The 20,889-nt window shown below is 29.1% G+C and overlaps 2 protein-coding genes across 3 annotated transcripts; both read left to right on the top strand.

Moving 5' to 3' along the window:
- The first annotated feature begins 1,177 nt into the window (after nt 1-1,177).
- On the top strand, nt 1,178-11,793 carry LOC126837305 (uncharacterized). Of its 2 annotated transcripts, XM_050571153.1 has the most exons (6): nt 1,178-1,270; nt 1,656-1,968; nt 2,196-2,368; nt 4,303-4,532; nt 4,633-4,718; nt 4,794-4,953. In XM_050571153.1, the coding sequence occupies exons 2-5, from the start codon at nt 1,659-1,661 to the stop codon at nt 4,706-4,708; spliced, it is 789 nt and encodes a 262-aa protein (XP_050427110.1). In that variant the 5' UTR covers nt 1,178-1,270; nt 1,656-1,658; the 3' UTR covers nt 4,709-4,718; nt 4,794-4,953. The 2 variants fall into 2 exon arrangements, with proteins under 2 accessions (XP_050427110.1, XP_050427109.1); XM_050571152.1 differs by lacking the exons at nt 2,196-2,368; nt 4,303-4,532; nt 4,633-4,718; nt 4,794-4,953 and adding exons at nt 10,575-10,688; nt 10,764-10,904; nt 11,413-11,793.
- Nucleotides 11,794-13,906: 2,113 nt separating this feature from the next.
- Nucleotides 13,907-20,761, top strand: LOC126837298 (nose resistant to fluoxetine protein 6-like). The gene is made up of 14 exons (XM_050571141.1): nt 13,907-13,957; nt 14,650-14,971; nt 15,182-15,393; nt 15,724-15,953; nt 16,056-16,150; nt 16,226-16,410; nt 16,570-16,718; nt 16,992-17,163; nt 17,981-18,168; nt 18,618-18,759; nt 18,851-19,040; nt 20,032-20,189; nt 20,284-20,397; nt 20,473-20,761. Exons 2-14 carry the CDS (start codon nt 14,653-14,655, stop codon nt 20,533-20,535), a joined length of 2,217 nt encoding a protein of 738 aa, XP_050427098.1. The 5' UTR covers nt 13,907-13,957; nt 14,650-14,652; the 3' UTR covers nt 20,536-20,761.
- The last annotated feature ends 128 nt before the right edge of the window (nt 20,762-20,889 follow it).

The raw sequence follows: 20,889 nt of genomic DNA, 5'->3' as shown, positions 1-20,889 counted from the left end.
AAGTAAATTTTTTCTAAAACCGTTTTATTTTATAAAATGGTTTGTTAGGGAATAATGCACAATTTGTATTTACAATTATTTAAATTGGCATATTAATTAGGTAGATACAGAAAAACTGTAAGTTCTATGTGCCCCGATTATTTGATCCCAACAAAAACACTTCGTTAATTCAGTGTAAATAATCGCTAAGTAAAAATAAAAAATTGGTGTTTCAACATAAGCCTTAAAATACGTGATATAATATAGCAACCAAGTGAATATTATAATGTAATATATGTATTATACATCGTTGCCAAAAATTAAAAATCTGTCTACATATTAAACCAGTCACAAAAAATCGAAATTTACTTGTCCGGAAGTCGAAGTTGGTTTTCCTACTAGTTTTATTATTATATCAATTGCTGTATTTATTAGATCAGAAGTAGGAAAACAGTCATGAAAAAATGTAAATATAGCACTTGTTATAATAGGAACATAGTAGGAAAACTATAGCAGGAAAACAAACTTCGACTTCCGGCCAAGTAAACTAAATTTATATTTTTTCATGTTGAAACACTAATTTTTTTTTTAACTTAGTGAATATTTACACTGAGTTAAAGAAGTTTTTTTGTTGGGATATCAGTAGTTTTTTTATACATAGATATTAGAAGTAGATATGACACAGAGTACTCACTTATTATTACAGAATATAGACTTGCACTAATGAGAAAATTTTATTTTTTTATTCTTTACCAAATAATATCATAAAATACCCAACACACAAAAGACACCGTCGCCGCTAAACAAAGACACAACACATTTGTCGTTTGTCAATAAACCGTCGTCAGCATTCAGCAATAACGTCGTGCCGACTGCCATCAGCGTAGACGTATTACTGTATTATGTTATGCTTAAGAAGATGTAAATTAACTATTTCATTTTTTTATATAATTATTTGAAATGATATATAACAATTATGAATTTTTTTGGTTAAGAAATTGTTAAAGTCAATATAACCTCTACTATTTCCTCGCACAAAATTGCACAATACTAGCGCATTTTTAGCTCCCACGCATTAATGAGCCATTAAATTTAAAAAAAAACCTAAAAAATACTAGTAATTTAAGTTCTCACGTATTAATTTACAATAAATAAAGTAATAAAAAATAGTGTATACAATGCTACATATAATACCACCGTATGTTTGAACTATATAATACACTATTTCTCTCAATTTATTTTGGTACGGTTACAAAAACATAACACGGTCGACTTGCACTAGGTTTAAATCGTAAGTATTAAAAATTATTTTATTATAATATATTCCTAATGTGTAAATGAATTCATTTTGATTCAAAAGTATGATTAACTTAGTTATTACAGTTCATTTTGAGTAAAAAACATACCCTTCCATTTGTAAATTGAAAGTTTATATCTAAATTATCTACCTGGGAAGGAGTTACAGAATAAAAAAATTGTCGAACTGAGGTCACTTAAAAATGAATAGTTTAAAACAAAATTAAATTAATAATTGAACCCAATGAGAATAATGTATTGAGTGGTGTAAAATGGAAAACATACGTTACAAACCAAATTAGATATACTACACTGAATCAATTTAAAAACATGTATTGCATACATGTGTTACTAAATAAATATCATTGTATTTTTTACAGAAAATGCAAACCAGTATGATTTTGTTTTTTGCCATAAGCATCAATATAATAAGTCATAGTTTCGAACTATCATCAGAAAATTTAAATACAAGCTCAACACCTCCACAATCAATCGACAAGTACTATGAGAGTGAGATGGAAAACCAACTTTTTAACATAAAAAAAAACTCCATTAGTAACATGTGGATAGGTCATATTATTGCTACTCAAATGGACGGATTTGTGCCGTTTTTTTATGATAATCCAAAGTTTACTGAGGATGGACAAATTTACAAAGGACACTTGATCGAACAAGATTCGTGGGCCGTTCAAAGTAAGTATCATCAAGTATTTTAACCCTACTCGACTAAAAATAAAGTCAATTATAAGTTTAGAGAATCTTAAATACTATTATTTACTACATTACAATATTTGAATCTTTGGAATATTTAAATATCGCGTCTGTTTTATTCGCTCTCCTGAAGTTTCCTCTGTTAATTTTAGTGTATATTGAAAATTATTAATAGCCATTGAAAATGTATGAATTCTTTATTCTTATAGTGTATGATTATTCGGCCAAATATCCCGGCGGCCATTTGCCAGGCATTTCATACGAAATTGGGTATTATAATCAGTGTATGAGAGCACATTCGAAGAAGTTAAATATATACAGTGTGTATGTTTTACCAAATGTTCAGTTTCAAATTACTGAAGAAAATAACAATATTTCTAAAGTAAGGAACAACGAAAAATCAGCTCGGGGAAATGTAAAAATATGTAAACATTTTTGAACCTTTTATAAATTGTTAGGCCAAACTAGCTAATAATTTTTTAAAACTGATACTTAAACTATTTATTAATAACTTTAATAAATAATATTAACTTTAAAAGCTAATTATATTGATTTTCGCGAAAAATTATTTAATTTTATAACAATAGAGTTTTTTTTTCATTAGATTATAGAAGATGTACCTACACTTCATTAAGAGTGGCCAAAATGTTTTAAATTTGAATTTATTAAAAAAAAAAAAATGAAATGGCTGCAAATTATGTTGTGTAAAATTCAATTTTGTAATCTTAAATTTGTAAATGTTATATTACAATATTTTTTAGCTTCGATGTAAAGCGAGAAGGTATTGGTTTTACTCTGATGTGGGCTTTTTTTTTAGCTGTACGAACTGTAACTTTTTTAATACTAGACCAATTCCTTCAAATAGCAACTCTATTTATCACAAATTTTATCTAGTTTGTACTTTGGGGGGTAAAAGTTGAAAAAGTTTAATTCTTCACAAACGAAATTTTAAAAAACAAAAAAAAACCGTACGAGTTTTTAAGTTAGAACTTTTACTGGCTATAATTTCGAGAAAAAGAGTCGGATCGAGTTGAAATGTTTAAGAAATAATTATTTGGTATGCCCGCATACGTCAATTGTGTCAAATTTAAACTATACCCATTTCCCACCCCCCTAGGGAGGGTACAAGGTTTTTTTGGGGTTTTTAGCCGTAATTTTAAAACTTTTAGGTTGAAAATTTGCCAGTAGTTGGAACTCATATGTATCCATAACATATTAAACGGGAAAAAAATTCGGCACTACACTTTTTTTTGTGCCGGGAAACTGTGTTTTCGCAGATTTCGTATATTTTAACAAAAACACCTAAAATCTTTAAAAAAAAATTGATCAAATCATTAAAACAATTTTATGTATATCTATGCAGAATGATACTATTAAGTTTTGTGCTCAAGTACCACTTTTGACTTTAAGTTAACACAAATTCAATTTTTTTTTTTTTTAACTAAAAACCCGGTGTACCAGATGGGAGAAACGAACAGACACTAAAAACTATCAGTTGGTAACGTCTATCCGTGTTAGATAAGGTTAGGGCCCAATGATCGGTATCATGATATTGTGTTTATTACATGATATCACAGACGACTAAATCGTGTAACTGATTATTGTAGACACTCGATTTATTGGTAAAAAAACCTATCCGTGTGGTTATTAAAACACTTAATGATTCTGATAGGACAAAACCACTGTCGTTATCTCGTTATTTTATAGCCTGCGTTATATAACCTTACCGAAGGTCAACTATGAGTATATAAGGTCCAATTTCCTGCAAATAATGAAGCCAGTACAGTCCAAACCAAGCACAGTATAAACTAGCAAAGTTAGAAAGTTTTAATTGAAGGTTCTGTATTTACAAATAAGCATCAAAGCGTTTATTTGAAAGCGATTTTATCCGAGAGGACTAGTACAGTAGAGTATTGGCATAATGTAATCAAAGCAATGAAAAAACGGAGAGGTCACAGGTCTACAGGAATTATTACAAATAAAAGTGATAAAATGAAATAAAATCACTTTCAAATAAACGCTTTGATGCTCATTTGTAAATACAGAACCTTCATTTAAAACTTCCTAACTTTGCTGGTTTATACTGTGCTTAGTTTGGACTGTACTGGCTTGAAAATACTAACTACCGATTTGCATCGAAGCGTTTTTTCGAAAGTGATTTTATCACTTTCAGATTTAAAAACTCCTGTAAACCTGTGACCTCCCCGTCACCACTATGCCCCGACCCAACTATGCTCCGTCCCCACTATGCCCCGACCCCAATGTTTTTCTGGTTTTCTTGGTTCTGAAGTATTAAATTAAATTATCTGTTTTTAGACTGATAACAATTATTCAAGGCATACCCAAAAAATTAATAAGATAAATTGGGCATTATGTATCCCGGACGCTTGTAACGCCAAAGACGTACATATATCAATGGAAGAATTGTTGACGCATATATTTAAACAATCGAATTTAACAATCAAAGTTTCTGTTAATCCAGCTCTATACACATCAAAAAGAACGTCTGATGTAAAACACATTGATGTATACCTCATTCTTTTTTGGTAAACGGCTTTGTTACAATACATATGGTTATTTATTAACTTTAACTAAATTACTATTTTTAATATTAACAATTGTTGAATAATATTATGTAATTTTTAGCATGATTGCGGTACTGATCTTAACGTTAAATATAGTTGGGACTATGAACATTATAGGTGAACAATATGTTCATTGATCTATTTTAAGTAAGTTCTATAAAACAAATGAAAAACTTATTTATTGTAATGACTGATTTGATAATTTTTTTTTCTTTTTGCTAGGAAAATATTTAACTGGCCTTTTGTATCACAGCAAGCAAGGCAGATGTATTTAAAACACAAACAAATAATTAGTACTTTTGTCTTCATCTGATCTGAATTTTTTTTTCGATCGGTGTACCTAGTTATAGCACATAGAATTTTCTATGGTACAGTTGTTAATGCAACTAATAGTCGTTATTTGTACATTTCCTTATTGAACATCTAAAGTGTTATAATCTAATGTTACAAAAACCTCTATTTAGTATTATAAAAGTTAATTAATTTTCGTGAAAATCAATATAATTAGCTGTTAAAGTTAATAAGTATATTTATAAATAGTTTCATTGATATCTGAACTTCTTTGGCGTTACAAGACTCCGAGATACATAATGCCCAATTTATGTTGTCAATTTTTTGGGTATAACTTGAATAATTGCCATCGATCTAAAACAAATAATTAAATTTAATATTTTAGAACCAAAAAAAGTATTTAAATGTACCACTAACAAATGTAAGTTTAGTATAATAAATTTGAGCTAACATAATTTTCGGTAAGTCTTATTTTTTTAGTAAAGTCAAATTAAAAACAATGCGACCACTCGAATTGCGTGGGTACGTCCAAAGTGTTATAATAATATAATTCTACAAATAAATATATTTATTTTTACAAAAATTTAATCATTTTTTCGCGAAAATCAATACAACATGCTTTTCAAGTTTTCAAATATATTAATAAACTGTTTAAGTATCAGTTTTAAAAAAAGGCCACCTGGATATTTAGCTGAGGAATCATACACTAAAAGAATTCAAAAAACTTTAACGACTATAATCAAAATACAATAAACAAAAGAAACTTCTGGGGAACGAATAAAAAAGACGTGGTATTCAAATATTTAAAAAATTCAAATGTTAAAATATATAATAAAATATTTTAAGTACTTACGATTAAAACCTAGTGCATGTCGACCGTGATATGTTTTTTTAACCGTAACCATAATTTGAGAGAAATAGTGTATTACATAGTAAAAACATCATAAATGTGATAACAGTGATATGGTAAATACTGTGATTTTTGTTTTAGTGTTCTTATAGTCAATAATAGTGTATTTTTTGTTTTGTATACAAATCTAATTATATTACACTTTAGTGTTTGTTTGGAAGTCGAATCGTTGTAAACGGCAGTGTGATTAAAGCAGTTTTTTCTAACGTAAAGTGAGCTTCGTAGTCTAGAGGTACGTTTTTATCACGTCTAAACTGTTTGAACGCTATCAACACCTTCCGGTCTACGGTCCGACCAGCTGTTTTTCTGTAAATTTTGTCGTTATTGCCGTCCGTGGTTCATTTAACTAAGGTACGCTCGGAGGTACAACTACCCTGACGTCGCCATTTTTATCGATACCTCTGCTTTCAAATTTTGCCGCCACTTTGGTTGCTTTTGCCAAAGTTTTAAGGGGCAACTTAATATTATACTAAATTATGGCTACATTTTATTGCCATTTCATTTATTTTTTGTTCATCGACAATCGTGAGTAAATCACTGATAAATTCATCCTCTTCCGGAAGTAAGAAAGCTATCTCACTCACAGATATTATGAATGCCTTAACCGGAATGCGTAAAGATATTCAATCCATTAATTCCAAATTGTTGACGCAAGAAAACACCTCAACAGCTATCTTATCTAGAATGGATGCCCTTTCTTCTGAGATAGTTTCGCTGAAGAAAGAGAACGAGGTATTAAAAAAAGATATTGATTCCCTCAAAAATTCTAATACTAACATTAATCCAGAAATTGATCCAAATAATTGTTCTGGGGTTGACATTATTCGCGAAATCCACGACGAGGGCAATCTCGCAATATTATAATTTTTAACATGGATGAATCCGTTAGTGATATTAATTCGCAAGCTGCGGACCTCATTAATAAGCTACATATAGATGCTAATATATCCGCTGTCACCCGCCTCGGCAAACAATCTACCAAACCAAGACCAATTAGAATAATATTTGATAGTTCTAATTCTGTCAAAGATGTTTTAAAATCAAAAAAGTCGCTTTCGACAGTTCCATTATGGAGGGATGTTTGGATCACGACAGATCTCACACATTACCAAATGAAAATGTTGCAATCTGTCAAAGCTGAACGTGATAGAAGAAACAGTCCGGATAATGGGAATTGGTTCATCAAGTATATTCTCAAGTCCATCTCACCTTCGATCTTTGTGTAATATATTAAACTCTCTGTATGTTAATAATAATTACAACTCTACTAAAAATGTTAATACTCTTTCTGGGTATTATCAGAATGTCCGTGGTTTAAAAACTAAACTTTCAATTGTTCGCCAAAATGTTGTTACTGTAAATCATTATGATTATTTTGTTTTAACTGAAACATGGCTAACCAATGAAATTAACAGTTGTGAATTAGGGATGTCTGACTATCTGATATATCGTAATGATCGAAATAATGATAATAGTATTTACTCTAGGGGAGGGGGTGTTCTAATAGCCATTCATAAACGATTTAGTTCTTTTCAGTTGTCCTTACCTAATTTATCTCTTGAAAATTTAGCAATATCTGTCATTACTACCAATTTTAAAATAATAATCGTTTCTATTTATATTCCTCCAAATTCCACTATTGAAGTTTACAATTCCCACTGTCTAGTAATAGAAAATTTGCGTTCGACCTTCCCTGATCATATATTTATAATAGTCGGTGACTTTAACCTACCGGAGTTAAAATGGTCTAATATGTATCATTATAATATTCTATATGGTCCGTCTTCTCTTAAGGCTAAAGTCTTAACGGAAACTATTGATTACGAGCAATTATACCAACATAATCTTATTCCAAATTATAGAAATAATATCTTAGACTTAGTACTTTCTAATAATAGTAATTTAATACTAACAAAGTGTCCCGTTTCTTTAGTTCCAATTGACTTAGCGCATCCGGTACTTCAAATCAACGGTCCATCCTATACACCAATTCTAGACCCCAACCCAGCATCCTTTGATTACAATTTTTACAAAACTGATTATTATTCCATGAATACCTATTTTAATAATATTGATTGGGACTCATTATTGAATGATACTTTAGAGCTTCCTGTTATGGTTTCAAACTTTTATTCCACTATTTCCCATGCCATCAACTTGTTTACTCCGAAATGTTTGAATCAAAAATCTAGTTTTCCCCCTTGGTATAGTAAGGAACTTAAAACATTAATCTTGGAGAAAAAACGTCTTCATAAAGAGTTCAAAGCTACGAATGATCTCTTCAAGTATAATGAATTTTCCCGTGTTCGTGTTTTATGCACGAACCTTTCATTTTCTTCTCATATTGAAAAATCGTGTACCAAAGCTTTAAAAAGCCTTGGCTTTTTAATTAGATGCACTAAATAATTTAATGATGAACTATGTCTTAAAACCTTGTATGTGTCACTAGTCATACCTCTCTTAGAGTATTGTTCAGTTTTATGGAACCCCACGCAAATTGGACATATTGAATCACTGGAGCGGGTGCAAATACGTTTCTTGCGGCTCATTGGCTACAAGAGACGCCTTGGTCTTGATCCTAGCCTCCCCTGTTCTACTTCCACTTTATCTTCTATTGAGGCCAGCCTTAATTTGGTATCACTCGGCACTAGACGTGAGTCAATTGACGTTTCCTTTCTTTCGAAAATTATAAAGGGTAATATTGTTTGCCCAGATTTGCTACATCGTCTTAACTTTCATATCCCCGCTTTCAACTCCCGGTCCATCCCTACCTTCTCAATCCCATTCCACCACACATCGTATGGTTCCAACAACCCTATCGATAGGATATCTCGTATATGTAATAGGCGTAATGATATTGATTTATTTGTTTAATTATATATATGCACTGTTACTCATTAAGATGTTGTGTTATCTTGTTTTAATTATTTTATACTGTACTAATTGTAGTTATTTTTTCTTTCTATATGTCATGTTTATCAATTTTATCAATTTGTTATTCATTATGTTATTTTATTGTACTGTAATGTACTTGAGCCTACGGGCGTTTATTTAATAAATAAATAAATAAATAAAAGTTCAAACATACGATGATGTTATGTATATCGTTATATGCACTATTTATTATTACTTATTATTCAAATAATATGTGGGAACTTAAAGTACTAGTATTTTTTAAGGTTGTTTTTTAAATAGAATGGCTCATTAATGCGTGGGAGCTAAAAATGCTAATATAGTGCAAATTTGTGCGAGGAAATAGTAGAGGTTATATGAACTTTAACAATTTATTAACCTAAAAAGTTCAATATGGTAATATATCATTTCAAATAATTAAATTAAAAAATTAAATAGTTAATTTATACCTTCTATAGCTTTACGTAATACAGTAATATTATAATTCAACAACTTGATTCACTGAATCAAATTAAAAAAAAACATAATATTATATAAGGACCCGCGTAATCCGAAATATACTATTTGTGTTTTAAACTCACAGCAAGCATACCATAATATCATAGGCCAGCAACCGAAAAGAAGATCGAGTTGTCATAATTTTTGTAGACCTGTAACCCTGTAAAGTATAATTTTCCGAACGCTATAATTGATGTTTGGACCGTAAGATGTGACTCTTTTCTACAGAAAACGATGTAATTACGTGTGTTAGGTACAAAAGAATAATAAGTTTAAACATGGATTTGTCTCACACCTTGACTAATGTCTCTTTCTTAAATACAGAATATTAAAATGTCCATAATTTGTATCGTATAATAATAATTATTTTAAGGATATAATATAACGTAAAATTACATGTTTACAATTAATTTTTTGCTTAATTTGCAACTATAAAATGAAAGTTATTTTCACACTAATATATTATCACTTGTGGTAATATGATCGATGAAAATCGTTCAAAAGTTTAAATACTGAAGACAAATGAATTACTAGGCTGGCTGCTCAATAACCACGTCTAAGTGGATAATTTATTATAATATATACTCATAGTAGTAATCCAGGAAATTGAACGTTATCAAAACGAATGCTTTATTATTGTGCAAGTAGTAAGTAATTGTAATCAACCATTTATATATGTTGTGGTATATTGTGGTCCAGTAACCAAAAAAACCTTTTTTTGTAAGTGAATTGACAATTTAAACAAGTGGGTTTAACATTAATTATAACATTACAAAGCTAACATAGTAGTAATAGTTGCTACAATGTTGTGTCATATAGAGAACAAGAAAATCAAATCGTAACCTACTTGAAAAACAAAACAAATGTATACTCAATACATTAAGAAGGTCCTCATCAATTCCGGATTCAGTCCAATGTGCTTACGGTCACTGACAAGTATTGTAAGAAATACGTTTGTATTTATTTTTATTTTTTACATTCAATCTATAATCGACAAGCCCAAAAATGTTTAAAAGAAATTCGTTAGAAGGGAAATAAAATTATAAAATACGAATCATATAAAAAGGTACAAATTATATTTCACACGGTCACTGTTAATTGGTAACCATAGCAATTTTATCAGGCGTCGTCCGAGGTCTACACTGAAAAATCTAAAACATCCAGTTGCCAATAGTAACCAATGGGCTTAATATTAGTATGCACAATAAAACGTTGTTGTAGTAAAACATAATTCTACAAGATGGTTAAATATACGATTTTCGTTTTAGTAGTAAAATAATGTTTAATGTTCTTGTTCAGACATCTCTTCTCGGGATATTACTAAGCAAACGTAAGCCACATTAGAAAATAGTATTGCCCGCGAAAAATCGCACTTACGTTGTTGATTTCAGACAATTTCGAAAAACTACCGTTGTTGTTTGTGATCAACCAACTTCTCGGCCACGATCTACATGCTCTGAAAACGAATATTACCGTACCATACGAAAATGCAGCAATTCAAAACGGTATGTACGAATTATCTTATTCTAGAACGTACGATTTTAAAATAAAAATGTCTGTGCAAATGGTTAATTTTTTAGACACCCAGTTTGAATGTGAACGAGGCGTTGATATTGCCATGGACAATAAATCGAAACAGTTCAATCGCACAAATTATATAGTCCAAAACGCGGCCAAATGTAATAGTCCGACCGACTTTCAAACGCCCACCAAATTATTGGGTATATTTTGTTTTGCTTATGTGTATTGTGTAACCTGTTTTTGTGTAGATCAACCCGTAGTGACACCCAGAAGTACGCAGTATATAGTACATAGTATACAGATAATTAAACGAAAACTTTAGGATTTTGGGAAATTTGTACAATTATTAACACAAAGCGCTATATATTCAAAAAGGATCAGCTAAGATTTCGGGGTTTAGATTTTCAGTAACGTTAGGTCCCATTGCAACTCAATTTCGGGTACACACACTGGGTTATCGTTATCACACTTAAATTGGCTTCCAGACCACTGTGATCTAGAATAGGGCTACACCAGACACGATTTCTCTCTATAAATCTGTAGTCAAAATTATTTTTTTATTATCAAGGCAACCAATGAAAAAAATGGGAAAATTAAATTTGGACCGAACCAATATACTCTAGTTCAAATAAATGGATTTTGTTTGTAACGCCATTTAGAACATAAAATCAGCCTATGGAATATTGTTGTTTTTTTTTTTTTTTATAGGAAAGTGCTTTGACGTAAAAGTGGTTCAACACCTATGTGAAACAGTTGCGATAATCAATCGCAATACAATCGACAAAATGCATTTTACGAGCAACGGCAAAAGAATATGCAGAAGCGTTTGCTGTCAACAATACAAAATCATGATACCGATAAAACCATCGAAAATCGTGTTTTTGCAATCGTTTTGTAGAAAAGTAGACTGTCAGCTGGCTACTTGTGTTTGCGCGTTTAAAATTGTTACCGGGGAAAACATTAGCTTTACGTTCTTTCATTTCACCGCTAATGCATTAGGTCAACTAGCGATGGTTTATTTTGAAGTTTGAACTCGTCTTAGATAGATAATTAAGTGTACATTTTACAAACGCTACCGTTTATAATATTAAAAACATGAAAATATAATTTTATCGCATTCACTGTTGTTAGTGCCTGTGCACATAAGGCGTTTAGGACATTTATTTTTATGTTTATACTCGACAATGTGTAAAATGATAATCATGAAATATTGTAGTTACCTACACTATTACATTTTAAAACTGACATATTTAAAAAAACTGTTTTTGATTATTAAATAACATAAAGATTTCTATTAAAACTTTTTATTTTATTTTTTGCAAGATAATAATAATAAATAGTTTTCAAATAATGTAATACGATTGTGCTTAAGTTTTTTGTGTTTAGAGATATACGACGTAAAGACACTTACCGACTGATCAAATAATCAATTGTCCTAAAGACTACAGTTTATCGATAACAACTTGTCTGATAGTTGCTACTATGTTTTCCACAATCGCTAGATAAAAAACAAACCACAGTTTAGTCGTATATCTTTATATATCAGCGACTTGGGTCTAAAAGGGCCAATCTCACTTTTTGCAACTTTTGGGAAATGAGCTTTGAAGTTTTTGTTTTCCATTAAGCTTTATGTTAATTTTTTTACCAAGCTCTTCATGAGTTATTCTTTTTTTGGCTTCAGAGTACGATTTTTTCACAGTCAATAAAAAATGTTTCAATTTTTGCATTTAGCGGACTAACTCGTTTATGCCCAAAATTGACATTGCCCCTTTTAGACCCAAGCCACAGATATATACAGGGTGACTCATTGAGGATAAGACACTAATTTTCTCGGAATATATTAATATTTGAACATATTTTTTCCAAGATTTTTTGGTACACATTGTACTATATTTTTCAATATTTTTTCAATTTTTATCACCAATCCTTGAAGGCCAAAAAGGGGATTTTAGTTTTTTTTAAATGGCAACATATGTTTTTAATTACACAAATTTGTAGACAAAAAATATTTCAGCGTTTGAATTTTTATTTATTTGTTCATTAGCTATGACTTTGTTAAGATACTACATTTTCTCTTAATAATTATAATGTTTCTTCGGTTTTTTTTTAAACCGGTAGCATATAAAGTTCATATTTATGTTCGCATTGTCCATTTGGCGATAACACTCTAACAAAAAAAATTCACTGGTATAAAAGACTTTGAAATAATGATACAGATCTTATCTACAGATTACCTATTCCAGCACAGGTATACAGGTTGGTTTTACAAATCCACTTTATCAAATTATTTTTATGCGTGTGATAAAACTACTCGTCTTTGTAGTAACGATTGAAGATATTAAGAAATACAGTCAAAAAATCAAATCTTTATAAAGTCATAACAAATGAACGAATAAATGAAAATTCAAAATTCAAATGCTAATATATTTTTTTATTTTTTGTCGACAAATGTATGTATTTAAAAAAAATTTTGCCATTTAAAAAAAACTAAAATCCCCCTTTTTGGCCTTCAAGGATGGTGATACAGTTTTCAACATATTATCGTCACAATGAGTACCAAAATATGGTTCAAATATTCATACCATTCCGGGATACGAGAGAATCCGATCAGCTGATTGGGTGTCTATCCTAATACAAGGGTAACGCCGGGTCGGGACAACTTGTTTTATTATAAATTGTTGTAATTTGAAGTAGGTAATATTTAATTATTTTTAACGTTATACAACGAATCGATCACCGCATTAGAGTGTCAAATGTTTTTTGTATAAAATATAACCTTTACTATGTCCTAAAGATATAATTTCTTATTTTAATAATAATACAAATTTATTAATATATATATATATATCCCAATCGAATAATGTCATATTGATTTAACTTTGAAAAATAAATAATTAGCTATCGTCTTTGAAAAATCACACAAGACTTTAATAAAGGTTCCCACGTAGTTTGTACAGTAGTATATTCCCACATAAATATTGTAAATAATGCTTTAGATGTATAAATCAATGAATGGCTAAACATACAAACAATGGCTTATATATTATCATCGTATGTGATAATAAATTTAATTTGAATTTACTCAGGCCAAACAGTGTATAATACAAACTAATTAAGAAAAAAATTACCATATTTGATTAATTTGACTGTTAACTGTCCACCTGTGGACTATATAACACACCATTTCTTTCAAACTATTTCAGTACGGTTACAGAAACGTTTCATAATCGACTTGCTGCACTAGTTTTAAATCGTAAGTATTAAACATTTTTTTTATATATAAGACTTAAAAAGTTAGGATGGGAGGGGTAGTGTGGTTGGAAATTGCTGCCTTAAACTTAAAAATTAGTTACCCAAAACTGATTATAGGCCAATCAAAATTGTTAGTATATTATTTTAAATTAAAAAAGTTTAAAAAACAGTACAGTGGGGTCGGGTTATAGTTGTGACGGAAAAATAAATCTATGGAATATAAATAGTTAGTGAGAGATTGCTCTAATGGAATTATATAACACATAAATATTACTTTTTTTAAGTATTAGAGATTATAATTTAAATTATGGAGTACAAACAATTGAAACATGAATTATCGACCATCCCAACTAAAATTAATAATACATTGATTATGTGTTCTTTAGGCTACTATTTTTTGGCGAAAAAAAAAATCAGTACAGTGGGGTCGGGTCATAGTGGGGACGGGGAGGTCACAAGTCTACAGGAATTTTGAAATCTGAAAGTGATAAAATCACTTGACAACATAAAATATTTAGTACAATATTATGTTGTGAATTTATATTTAGTTCTGCGTTGATAAATATATAAGTCACATTATATTTTAAAGGGGTTAAAAATGGAAAACATACATATACATACAACACTCAATCAATATAAAAACATGTAGTGCATCAATTTTTTATCAAAATAAATATAATTTTTTTATTACAGAAAATGCAGACACGTATGATTTTGTTATTTGCTATAGGCTTCAATACAATAAGTAATAGTTTCGAACTATCATCTGACCAATCTGAAAATTTAAATACAAGCTCAACACCTTCACAATCAATCGATAATTACTATGAGAGGGAGATGGAAAACCAACTTTTTAACAGTAAAAAAAACTCCATTAGTGACACGTGGATAGGTAATATTATTGCTACGCAAATGGACGGATTCGTACCGTTTTCTTATGAAAATCCAAAATGTACTGAGGATGGAAAAATTTACAAGGAACACTTAATCAAACAAGATTCGTGGGCCGTTCAAAGTAAGTATCATTAAGTATTTTAACCTTACTCATATAAAAAATCAAGTCATTTATAAGTCTTAAGAATCATCAATAAAACTAGCTACTACATAACTACATTTTAATTTTTCAAACATTTAAATACCACGTCCTATTCGTTCGCCCCAAAGTTTCCTCTGTCTATTTTAGTTAATATTGACAATAGTCATTGGGACTTTTGAATTCTTTTAGTGTATGATTCCTCAGCTAAATATCCAGGAGGCCTTTTGTCTGGAATTACATACGAAATGGGATATTATGATCAGTGTCTGAGAGCGCATTCAAAAGAGTTAAATATATACAGTGCGTATGTTTTACCAAACGTTCAGTTTCAAATTACTGAAGAAAATGACAATATGCCTAAAGTAAGAAATAACGTCACATCAGCTTGGAGATATGTGAAAGTAAGTAAACATATTTAAACCTTTTATAGAATTTTATGCCGAACTAGCTAATAGTTTTTTTAAAATTGATACTTAAACAGTTTATTAATATAATTGAAAACTTGAAAAGCATATTGTATTAATTTTCGCGAAAAAATTATTCAATTTGTATACCAATAAATAGACTCTTTTGTATCATCATATGATTATAACACTTTAGACGTACCGACGTAATCAGACTGATAAAAAATTATGTTAGCTCAAATTTAATATAATAAACATAAATTTGTTAATGGTACATTTAAATACTTTTTTTGGTTCTAAAATATTAAATTAAATTATTTGTTTTAGACCGACGGCAATTATTCGAATTATACTCAAATAATTGACAACATAAATTGGGCATTATGTATCCCGGACTCTTGTAACGCCAAAGACGTTCAGATATCAATGGAAGAATTATTGACACCTATATTTAAACACTCTAATTTAACAATCAAAGTTTCTGTTAATCCAGCTCTATACACATCAAAAAGAACGTCTGACGCAAAACATACTGATGGATACCTCATTTTCTTTTGGTTAGGTTTCGGTTACAATATATTATATGATTATCAGTTAAACATAAATAAGTTACTATTAATCAATATCAAACATTTTGAATAATATTATGTAATTTTTAGCATGGTTCTAGTGCTGATCTTAACGTTAAATATAGTTGGGACTTTGTACGAAATGAACATTATAGGTGATCAACATGTTCATTGGTCTATTTTAAGTAAGTTATATAACACAAATGAACAGATTATTTATTGTAATGACTGGTTTGATAATTTTTTTTCTTTTTGTTTAGAAAATATTTTACTGGCCTTTTCTATCAGAAAAAGCACAACAATTGTATTTAATACACAAAGAAAAAATGAGTTGTCTGTAGCTGATGGTTTAAAATCTTATTTAGCGATCTGTGTAGTTATAGCACATAGAATATATCATGGTACATTTGTTACTGCAACAGACAGCCCTTATTTTATGGAAAACGTAATATGAATGTTTTGTTCTTATGATACTCATACAGCTAAGTCATGTAATATATTAAAAATATCTTCGTGAAAAGTTTAGCCATAATCTTGAAATTGTATGAGTATGCGTCAACAATATTTCAATAAATAATAATGTAAAATATTTTATATGTTTTAGTTAATGAGTAGTCCCTGGTTGAATGCACCCGTTGGTGTGGAACTATTTTTTGTAATTTCAGGCTTTATGATGTACATTTCTATAATTAATCGATTAAATAAAGAAAAAAAACTTAATTTTTTCTATCTAATCTTTTATAGAATGACGAGGTAAGTTTATTTAAATTTTTTTTAGAAAGACGTTTTACTGTTTGCCCAATTATTTATAACACCACGTCAGGTGGTTAAGTATCAACGATCATTAAAAGATTTAAAAGATATTTATGGGATGGTTTGATTTGAAGGGGTATATCATTTAAAGTTAAAACACATGAAAACCAAGAAGGTGGTATTATGTTTAAGTTTATGAACTTTAAAAAATTTAGTTATTGGGCAGTGACAATTTTACTGCTTTTTAAGTTTTATTTCTTCCAATTTTTTCAGACTTCTACCAGCATACACAATAGTTTTTTTGCTATACATGTGTGTTCTACCTCACATAGGAGATGGTCCATTATGGAAATTATATGTAATTCCACAATCAGAATTTTGTCGTATAAATGTGTGGAAAAAGTTTTTATTTATTGATATTTACGTTGATGGTTCTGAAAAAATGGTAATGATATTTATAAAATAAATACAAATTAAAAATGTGTTACACAAATTGTGGTAGACTATTGCACAACTTCTTATCAACATACTGTAACCAAACACAGTTGTATAATTTGACATATTCAAATACAACAATGTGTACTAGCACACAAAGTAATGTCATAAGGGGGTTGCATGGGGTCTACTTTTTGACGTTTTAGGCTAAAAAGCTAGACAAAATATCGAATACTTAGGATGGTGCGATTGAAATTCTGTAATTAAATACGATTTTTTTAGCAACTTTGCTAGGGTATGTAAGAAACCGATTTTAGGTTTTTTTTTAAGTAAATAAATTGGATTTTAATATTGAAAAAATTTTAAATTTAATTTTTATTAACTTCAACACACCGAAATGTTTAAATGAAAATTGGCTTTCTACATAGCAAAAAAGTATCAAAAAACTCAAATCTCTTTACAGAATTGAAATCGAATCTTCTAATGTAGTCGACATTTCGTCTACCTTTTTGGTCTAAGATAACCAAAATGACTGTTACTCATAGGAAAAAATATTTAAATTATAAATAATACCTTGAAGCTTATATAAATTAACGGGTAAATCAATAAGTATGGTCAAAATTTATTAAAACTTTTTTTTTTTTTAAATACTGCAAATACAAAACCACTTAAAATACATCTCATGAAATCCCCTTAATGAAAAATAATGTGTAATCGTGTACATTAAGCTAATATTCAACAGAATTTAATAAAAACACCGATACATACAATGTACTACCTGTTTCTATAACACTTGTGTTATTAATCAATTAAAACTTTTTGTCTAGTGTATACCTCTTACCTGGTATGTAACATGTGAAGTACATTTTTACGCAATCGGAATTATTCTTACGTATGCAATATGGAAATGGAAAAATATTGGCCTATGGATTTTAGGCATAGTATTTGCAGTATCTGTTTACATGCCAGCAAGGACGATTTATACGAATAATTTAACGGCTATAATAACAGCGAAGTATTAAAATTAACACCCTTAAGGCCGCAAACAAACAAAAATTATTTTACTCTTCCAAATCTTGATCATAGATGAACTTTCGTTTCGGCCTAACTTATATTTGAGGCGCTCAGATGCCAAACCGATTAACTCCATAAAATTTAATTTTTCAAGACAGGCAGTTAAAGTTATTTGAAACAATGTATGTAAGTACAATTGCCAATTTTCATAGTGCACTTTAGTGGTGAAAAATTGAACTATGGAGTTATATATCTTGGCCACTAAAAATTTACACTTTTTTAATCGAACTATCCTGTGATTCGCAATATGAAAAAAAAAAGAAGTTAATCGGTTTGGCATCTTAGCGCCTCGCATATAATTAAATGTAGGATCCTACGTTTTAACATAAACAGGATATACATAAATATTATATGTTACATAACATATAAAAAAAAAATCTATTATTTCAGCGTAATAAGGGGTTTACGATCCAACCCATTCATCTTATTTGTATATATGAAGAGTCATCAGAGAATTACAACATACCTGATCGGAATGGCAGCGGCACACATATATACAAAACTAAAACAAGACAATTACAAAATATCCGCTGTGAGTAATGAGTACACATATAATATACTAAATATTTAAAAGTATCTAATATGTAATAGATTATTAATTAAACACGTATTTTAATTTTTAGCGAAACAAGACTATCGGTTCTATCAGTTCTTTTATAACGTTTGTGTTAAGTCGTAGTTCAACAGCTTACTTATTATTACCTGGAATAGAATATAACCCGTGGCATCACGTACTATACTTTACTCTGCAAAGGATCGTTGCTGCTATTTGTGTGTCATATTTTATGATCGTTTTTAGACTATCAGGATTTGGTATACAATTATTTCAAATATTAAATCGATAATTTTAAAAAATATATAATATTATACATATACTGAAGAAACGTATTAGATTTAAAATTTTAAGATTTGTTACAATGTTATTAAGAATATATTACAAAATCTTATCTTAGCGGAAATGCAAACTTCTCTTAACATTTAATAGGAATTTTTTAAATCATTAGGGTATTCTTATTAAAAAGCAATATAATAATTTTGCTATATTTATTTCTGTCGAAATATCATTTAAAAATGGTTAGAAAAATAGTTAATCTTTAATTATAAAATATTATACGGGTTATTCTTTTTATCTTAAGGCTATTGGGTACCGGCCAATTTTTAAGGAGTTTTGTATTGGCAGTATTTAAGAAAAAAGTACTCTGACTGATCTCAAGTAGACTTCCCGTGAATTCAAATTTGTTTTCAGAAGTCTTATCTCTTCAATACAATGATCGGACCAATTGAAGTTAAATGTACCCATTTAACTTTGTTTTTGACGGAAATGTTTTTCGGTATCCAAAAGCCTTAAACCGCACAATATTTCATAGGGTTTACATAATAAATTAGTTTTTGTTTTTACGATATGTTTACAGTTGATAACCAGTTTAGGTTATTTATTTTTGAAGTTATTGAAGTTACAAGTTACTAAGTGTTAGTCTCAACCAGTCAAAATTCATTAACTTTTGATTTTTAATAAATTGTTTGCATTACCATTTAAATTAATAAAATATGATATCAAAACACTAAGTAGGGAGAAGACAAAAACTAAAAAAAATTGGAAAAAATTTAAATCATATTGTATAAAAACAATATGAAAAAAAATTAAATTTCTTATTAAACCCTATGACATATTAAGTGGTTGACGATAAATTGACCATCTGTATTTTGCTGTGCGGAATTTCTTTGGTATATTATTATCAATGTACCTAATCGAGTTTTCTACAAAATGATCATACTACATTATTTTTTTAAATTACACTTTCAGCTTCAAATTCTAAAGGTTACAGTAGCAAGTTAAATAATGTCAATTTTATTTCTGCTATGAGTAAGCTTACTTACAGTCTATTTTTATGTCATACTTTTTTTCAATATCAATCATTGTTTTCCAATAAAACACTTGTGCATTTCGACTGGTGGATTATGGTATGGTTTTAAATTTTAATTATATTTAGCAAAATTTGTTGACCTTACTTATATTATCTCGAGGAATTAACATTAGTAAAATGTTTATTTTTAGGTCCGATATATACTAAGTGATGTACTATTAGGAGTGTTTTGCAGTTTACTAATTGTTTTGTTGTTCGAAACTCCTTGTAATACGATTAGACAAAAATTAGATGATTATTTCCAGGTAAGTTAAAGTTGAAATATCATGAAACGGAAATTATATACGAGGTAAAAATTATTTACCAGCATTTATTTTCAGAATGTAAAAAAACCGAATATTTCCAACTCGCCGGAAAACGATACCAAAATGAAAACAAAATAAGTATCAAGTCTAGGTGGTCAAGAACACTTTTGGTGATGAGTAGATACAAAAAAAAACAGTACACCATATTAACTCTAATGTATTATTTTTAGACACTTAATATTTTTTCTCTAAAAAACTAACTAAATAAAATATGTAATTACAATAATTATTAGTTACCAATACTTTTTGCACAACAAGTTTCTTCGAGTAATATTCTAGACGCACTTATAATATAATTGTTTTGGTTAGGCAAAGGTGTTATGTAATAAATAATATTTAACAAAATTAGTATTTTAGTATTAAATATTGAGTACTTTTTTATTTACAATATTAAACTATAGAGTTATTCTGTGATGGTTGTGCAAACCACAT

Source organism: Adelges cooleyi, unplaced genomic scaffold (genome assembly GCF_023614345.1).
Source record: "Adelges cooleyi isolate 19-005CV unplaced genomic scaffold, UGA_ACOO_1.1 ACOO_flye_CR_arks_rails_tigmint_CR_PRNA_248, whole genome shotgun sequence".
Taxonomy (NCBI): Eukaryota; Metazoa; Arthropoda; class Insecta; order Hemiptera; family Adelgidae; genus Adelges; species Adelges cooleyi.
This window is presented reverse-complemented; position numbering and strand designations above follow the sequence as displayed.

What these genes read in the sequence shown, in the direction of transcription:
- LOC126837305 (XM_050571152.1), top strand. Translation starts at nt 1,659, where the DNA reads ATGCAAACCAGTATGATTTTGTTTTTTGCCATAAGCATCAATATAATA. An exon ending in AGATTCGTGGGCCGTTCAAA is followed by an intron (nt 1,969 to 10,574) that starts GTAAGTATCATC and finishes TGTTGATTTCAG; the next exon opens with ACAATTTCGAAAAACTACCG. An exon ending in AAATGCAGCAATTCAAAACG is followed by an intron (nt 10,689 to 10,763) that starts GTATGTACGAAT and finishes TTAATTTTTTAG; the next exon opens with ACACCCAGTTTGAATGTGAA.
- LOC126837298 (XM_050571141.1), top strand. Translation starts at nt 14,653, where the DNA reads ATGCAGACACGTATGATTTTGTTATTTGCTATAGGCTTCAATACAATA. An exon ending in AGATTCGTGGGCCGTTCAAA is followed by an intron (nt 14,972 to 15,181) that starts GTAAGTATCATT and finishes GAATTCTTTTAG; the next exon opens with TGTATGATTCCTCAGCTAAA. An exon ending in ATCTTTTATAGAATGACGAG is followed by an intron (nt 16,719 to 16,991) that starts GTAAGTTTATTT and finishes CAATTTTTTCAG; the next exon opens with ACTTCTACCAGCATACACAA.